The 7,151-nt window shown below is 41.0% G+C and overlaps 1 protein-coding gene across 4 annotated transcripts in view; it reads right to left on the reverse strand.

Annotated features, from left to right (window-relative positions):
- sfswap (splicing factor SWAP) overlaps positions 1–5,154 on the reverse strand; it is a 49,203-nt gene extending 44,049 nt beyond the window's left edge. Inside the window, exons 1-3 of one of the 4 annotated variants that reach the window (XM_086187039.1) lie at positions 4,760–4,860; positions 3,656–3,799; positions 3,075–3,238 (exon numbers count right to left, since the gene is read on the reverse strand). In XM_086187039.1, coding sequence (XP_086043165.1) covers positions 3,075–3,238; positions 3,656–3,684 — 193 coding nt within the window. In that variant the 5' untranslated portion in view covers positions 3,685–3,799; positions 4,760–4,860. Of the gene's footprint in view, positions 1–3,074; positions 3,239–3,655 lie in introns of all 4 variants that reach the window. The other 3 variants (XM_086187036.1, XM_086187038.1, XM_086187037.1) reach the window with 3 other exon arrangements.
- Positions 5,155–7,151: the final 1,997 nt, after the last annotated feature.

Genomic DNA, 7,151 nt, shown 5'->3' on the forward strand with positions numbered 1-7,151 from the left:
GTGACATATGATGTGACAATAGTTCACACTTGTGCATCTGAGCGGCCGCGTCGTTGCATAGAAATGTTCGTTCTCTGCGACATGAGCCATTTTAAAGAGCTATCTTTTTAATATCACTTGTTTAAAATGTACAGTAAAAATAACTCTAATACGATGACAGTTATTACAAATACTGTCAAAACGTACACGGGAGATTCCTTAATTAACTTTGACATTTTATCAGAGGCACACAGTTTAATGAGCATGAAAAAAAAGAGATCTATTGCTGGTCGCTAGTTAGTTTGCTGCAGACGCTGCCCCTTCTTTCCCATTACAATTCAAGGCAAACTATCCCTTTATTAAGAAGGCAAGGACATAATTCCCACTAAAACTATCAATATTTCTAATGCTTTCCTGCTGTCCCTTCAGTGGACAGATGGGTAATAGCCTGAGTGAATGGGTTCAGACCTCAAAATTCAAGGGCAAGCCAGCCTGTGGGATGGACCTCTGTGTGAGTGAGTGTGAGTGTGTGCGCGTGTGCGTGTGTGTCAGAAATCATTAGCCAACTCATTCTGTCCTGTCAGTTTGGGCATAAGACACCATATTTCACTTAAAACTGTGGCTTATTAATTCAATTACAGCCACTGAGTGTGTCTTTCAGAAAGGTGCTTTGTCATCAAAACATCCTGTTTCATTATAGTGTGAAATGACTGAGATGCAAGTATCCTTGTTGCGTTGAGAGTGATCTCCATACAAATGGCCACTCCAGATCAGAGTCAAAGCCTTTTAAATAGAAGGGGAGCTGAGCTTTTAGGCAGTGCAGTGAAGATGCCACTTCCTTCGCTCATTACAATGGGGATAGTGCGTTTTAGGAGCGCCACAACTGCCAGTCCCAAAAAAGTTAAACAACTCTCAGAGAAGTACATCTTGACAGCAAGTTTAAGCAGCACATAAGCCAGTGATCAGATTGGTAGACACCCATGAGATTTACAATGCAATACCATCCAATGAGCAATTAATGGAAATTAATCCCAACATGGCCGACCGCAATTTTAAAATCACAGGGAGACGAAATATTTGTTTAAATGGAACTGTGTCAAAATACCACTTCACATCAGCTCTTAAGATGCTGCACAGATGTCCTGCCTACACACCCTCTTCTACAGACTCTACATTTCTGATACAAATCTCTAAGGAAAACACACTGTTTGTGTGACTGATTTCCATGGGCTTTTGCTTCTTTTTTTTTTTAATGAAAATGAGAATTAGGACGTTAAAATCAACACACCCGCTAATGTAACAAATTGGCTGGTAATATCAGTCAATACAATCGCAATTAGATAATGTGTCAAAATCTTGCAGCCCTACTTCTGGAGCAGCAAAGAACATGGAAGAGAGACTGATGACGGCTACGACGCCGCTTCCTGAGCAGAACAACTGCACCGCGAAGGGAGCATTAAGATATGAAGTAGCATGCAATCATTTGTTGTTCAGTGGCAGTTCCTGAACTGCTGATAAGTGCATAACACTGGCACCCCCACCCACTCCACTGCAGTGCCTTGTTACTCTTTTAGAAATCCTTCATGGAGGAAAAACTCTAACAACATAAACTATAATGCAAATTATAATTGCAATTGTTAAAGTCTGAGTCACACAGAGTCGATTTGATGTGAAATGTGTGCATACTGTCGCTCGCAGCAGTCAATAATCACTGGAATCAAACACAGCAGTTACACTGACCGCTTCCATCACCTGCGACATGGCCGGCAGTGTGCGTTTTCACATCTCGTGACCATGCAGCCCTCAAGGCAGTACAATGATAGAATCTCTGTGCTACAGGGCATGCAGATTACCCTGAAACACAATCAGCTGGTCACAAGACAGCCATGCAAACACAAAAAAAATTTGTAAAAAGTAACACTTTTGGACTAAAATGAAGGATATTATCCGGTGTTTGTCGGTGATACCACCCAGGCCTGGTTGGTAATGAATTCCTCCCAAGTGCCCCCCCCACCCACCCTCTTCTGTCTTTCCTCCTCATTTCCTCACAGATGTTGACAGGCAATAAAAGCACTGAAAAATGATTCCTAATAAGATGTCAAAACCATTGTAATGGCTGCTTCTGTCTCTCTCACACACACTCTCTCATTTGGTGCATCTATCCAGATTTCTTCTGGCAATTTCAGTAGAATTTAGCATTAATGTGAATTGTCACAGTGTTCTATTGCAATAGATGGGATTGGATCGTGTCATATCACATCACTGGCTGCTAGAACTGTAATTCAATGCATCATCTTGTTAAACATGGATCCAGATGTGTAGTGAATCCTCACAATTCTGTTTTACAGAGATTCCTCCTCATTACTGCATGATCCCACCAAGGATGACAGCGTCACATTCCTACAGCACTCCACACAGCTTGATACCCCACCAGGAGCGTTTCAAAGTATTGTCTCCCCAAATTTGTCAATATTCTGATTTGGTCATACTTGCTGATTTTTTCTTCTTCTACAATGAGTAATTTGGCTATGTTGCAACAGGATACAGCACAATAAAGTTTTCTCCAGCTTCTAAGATGAGCATCTTGTCATCCGTGGTGAGCATCCTTCAACAGGATGACTGCTGACTTTGTGCCACTGCTTATCACGGTGACATAGTTATGTAAGAATCTGCAGAGGCTTTTATTTTGTAAACTTACCAAATGCTCAGGGCAATGTCTTTGTCTGACCTCCAGCCTAAATCAGTCTGCTCCTTACAGCATGAGATGGCTTCTCTCAAAATCCTACTTAGCATGTCTTTTTAGTCCAAAAGTTGAACAGAGTCTGGTGGAATCACAAGCATCATTTTCAATGGCTGCAATCAGCCCCTGTCACAGGCGGAGCTGCAACACAGCCCTCCCCAGCGGGATGTCACAGTTACGCCGCATAGCTTGTTCATAGGCAACCTATACAAAGTCAGCCCATTGTGTGATTTTTAGACAACATGCCGGCATTCAGCAATCAGAGGTATGACGTGTACAGCATCAGAGACCAGAGTGATGCTGTCTCCCCTTTTACAGAGACTTCGATTCAGCGGTGACATGGTGAAACACCCACCTTGTCTAGCCTCTTCTTCCAGCAGGTCAGTGTGCAGGGCCAGGAATCTCTCTTCATCGCACAGCGCCTCAATTCTCGCCTCTTCCTCTGACAACTGGTAGGATGTATTCCACGACCCGCTGTCATACTCTGAAAGGTCATGTAAGTGACCACGCCCATCATATCTGTTGGACAATAACATGGGTTAGAGACAGCCGTTGACAAAGCCTTACATACACAATAAGGACCTACTTACCAAGGGAAGGGGACATAAACCCCCAAATTTACTATAAAGACATTCTACACCTCTGTGACAAGGAATGTCAAAAGGAAACATACTTGTTAAATACTACATCGTGAAGTCTTCTCATAATATTGACTATGTAATAATTAAGTCCAATATTCCTCTGAATTGAACTAACAAGCTTTCTGCTATTTCCTTCCTAGAGATGTCTTAAACAACCAGCAACCCTACCTTCAAAGAAAAGCAATTAAAGCAACGCCCCTTACCTTACAGGGTTCAATCCCCCCCTGTAACACTCATCATTACTTCTACATCTGCAAAGAAAGTTACATTCACACAAACCCGAGTACATAAATACCTATCCGTAAGAACCCAAATGGGCGACATTTTCCTGGGTTCCTCCCTCTACGCCACCTCTCAGTTGCAGTTTCTTCATGAAGACAAAGAAATGGGGTGCCGTGGTTGGCATTCGGGGTTTGGCAGGACCCCTTAGCCTACCTTGCTGGGGAAAGAACTGGGTTATGTGGTAAAGACACACATACATAGGCTGTACAAATGAAACACAACTTAGGCCACTGCAGGTCAAGGTGATTCAACAGTGATTATCCGTATCAATTAAACACAATTATTGAGTTAAGCATGAGTTGTGTATGCTCACAGGGAAAAATCAGAACGGCTGAATTCATTTGGGTGCTAATATTTCACCTAGTAAATCACCTTAGCTGCAGGAGCTTTAGTCTTGCTTAGAATTTGCTCTGGCCTTGTAGGGAGGACATTTGCTTAGCAAACACATAGTTTAGGAAACAGAATAAAACAACGGTTGTGTCATTCATACTCCACTTTTATGGCCATGTTATAAAATGACAAATTATGCCTGGTGTTAAGAGTTTCTAGAGAAAATTCTTCCCAACATGCCAAGATGCAAAGCTCACCTCCAAACTAACCCAAGAAGTCTGGAAGGTTAAAGCAGTTTAACATCTTTATTATATTTTTTTTATTGTAAACTACTGTTGTCTAACATCTAACTTGCAAGAGTATGTTCAGTTTGTGTTTTGTTTTTGTTCGGTGCTGCATTGTAAGAGGATAAAGGGACAGCTCTTTACACAGTTTAACACAAAATGTAACGGCAAATCAAGCTGATGAGACTTAACTGCATTGGTGCAAACCGGGGATCTCGCTACGTTGGTAACTAGTGTGACGTTATATTTTAGGTAAATATATAGGCTACAAGACTAGCTTTTCATCTTAGCATGCCAAATCTAGAAACTTCATGAACCATTTTTAGCAGTACAGAACTTTAAAAACACAAGTTAGCAGACACGAAATAAAACATTCGCAGTCAGTTTCAGGTATTTCCAAGCTTCTGCAAGACAAAACTCCAAGAGGTCCCATGAATTTTGAGACAAGCTAACGGACAGCATAGATTGTTAGCATAATGTTTCGGCCTAAGTGTTCAACCGACCTATCAATCATGATGCGCTTGTCCCCCATCCATGGGATAAGATGCTTTCCATGTTCGTGGTATACAGCCCTTTCGTCGTCTCGGAAGAGTTTACAGGCATAGCCGAACACCAAGAGGTCGGCGTATTTATCACTGTCACTCACATCCTTCTTCACTGGCTTGTTGCTTTGGTCTTTCTTTGCTCCGCGACGGTACATCTCCAAATAACAAAAAGAAAACAAGTTCCTTTGCGAGACAAATTGTCAATAATGCCACACTGGTAGTTTGCTTTGAACCAAATCTTGTAGGTGCTCCAAATATTACGATAATCCGTGGTGTTAGCTCCAAACACTGAACTCTACGCGATGCTGGGCGCCATGTTGGAAAACAAGTAAAGCATGCCGCGTGTTTGATCCGCACTTACGTCAGACTGATTAATAAAATAAAATTATCAATGAGTGTGATATTAACCGAAGATAATAAGTCTACACACATTTCCGCTGTACTTGCGTATAGCGAAGCACAATTTATGAAACAATGGTTGTAGTATTACCATTGTAGTCGATTCTCACATCTGACGAATGTGCGCGTCTTGAATCGAGCTGTCCCAGCTAATGTGTAACGGCTCAACCAAACACTCCGGAGAGGACTTTGAACGTCATGTCAGTATATTCATGCTGCGCTCCAAGCATAACGGGGAAACACGTTGAAATAAAAATGAAAGTTTTGGTCAAAACTCTTGGGTGAACGATGAAGTTATAATAGATAATTTGTCAAATAAAATGTAGCTTTCTGTGTTAGAGACTCAGTTCAAATCAGTTGGCTCTGATGCAGAGTCCTCAAATCTGCTCTTACTTTCAGCAGTTTTCACATGCCAAGTACCAGCACACAGATTTATGATGTCAAGCAACTGCTGGAACAAAACAAGGCTGTCTACATGGTTGTCTTCATGATAACGCACCAACTATCCTCTTTGGGATTTCAGTGGAAGTTAACATCCTGTGTGTTGCATTATCGCCCGTTGAAGTGTCTTTATTTATTTATTTGTGAAATGAATGGACTGCATATGTTGTGGGGCATTCCAAACCTGTCTGACAGCACAGGTGAGATTGATGCAATCTCTAGATTCCCACTGTTTAATCTGATTAATGGAGCCAATTAACCGGAGACTTGTGTTGACGAGTGTCTTCTGTGGTATTTTCGATGGATTTGGTTTCACTGAACTGCATGTGACAACAAACCAAGTTGCATCAGAACTGCCTGCCGATATCTGACCTGCTGTTATAAAGGAAACAATTACATAGATGCTTTAGTAACATGAACGTTTGCATTTAATCAAAAGTGAGTTCAGGAGAGCTTTATTGAATTCATATGTTTGACTTATTTCAATGACAATAATCATAATAATCAATCACAATTATTAAAATAATTTGAAAAACCTGCCATGACAAACAAGCCCTGCAATGCCATGGTCGTATATAACGGACAGATCGGATAGGGTAGAATAATGATATTTAGCTATACATTACAGTATTCCCAGAAAGTCTATTAAAACAGCCACTTTAAAAGTCCCTCAAAAAACTGTCTGGAATTTGGTCTTTTTTAAAATCTACATTGAAAATCATTTCATTTTAATCTGAGGTGCAATTAAGGTGACTATAGATCACCTAGCAGGGCAAAAGCATGATGATATTGTAGAGCTTTAATGTAATATAATAGGATATAACATCATATAGTATAACCTGAGGGGTTTTATGCATTTAAAAAGCTCACTGAGTCTGATCAAATTACAGGGCTCTGCTAATAAACTAGAATCACACAATGAGAGGCAGAGTAGGTCGGCTTTGTAACCCTTGTCACAAAGCTTTTATCTTCCCCTCTATTATTTACAACCTTTTGTTAAAATTTGTCCATAGGCTCAGTCTGACACACTCAAACTGTCCTCAAACTGAATGCGTTTGAGGACTCAGCTGATGGTTTATCCTATTGCAGTGAAAATGTTGTTGCTGTATCTTGGTGATGTCTCCACCCATCAGTAAATATGGTCACAGGTATAATAGGACATACTGTTCAACAGCAAACTAGGCAGGCTACATCCTGGTTCCCTTAATTATCAGCGCTACCGTCTGATGTAATGACCAGTGTAGCTCATCTAACGATAAAAGCATGACATCTCTATACGCATGGCTCTCTCTGCTCAATAAAGGGGCGGGGCATGTTGTCGTATCAATGGCTGTGACATTGGGTGACATCACATAATCCATGGCCCCACCATTGTACATGTGGAACTGCATTAGCACATCTAGTAAATAGAATAATAAAGCAAAATGCACTTAAAACTAGAAATTTCCATATGAATATACTGGGCAAGACTTGACATGTGTTTACTCAGTAGAGTTTCACCTCAACAGGC

This window comes from Aulostomus chinensis, chromosome 19 (genome assembly GCF_037954235.1).
Source record: "Aulostomus chinensis isolate RoL2024-O1b breed Wild chromosome 19, RoL_Achi_v1.0, whole genome shotgun sequence".
NCBI lineage: Eukaryota > Metazoa > Chordata > Actinopteri > Syngnathiformes > Aulostomidae > Aulostomus > Aulostomus chinensis.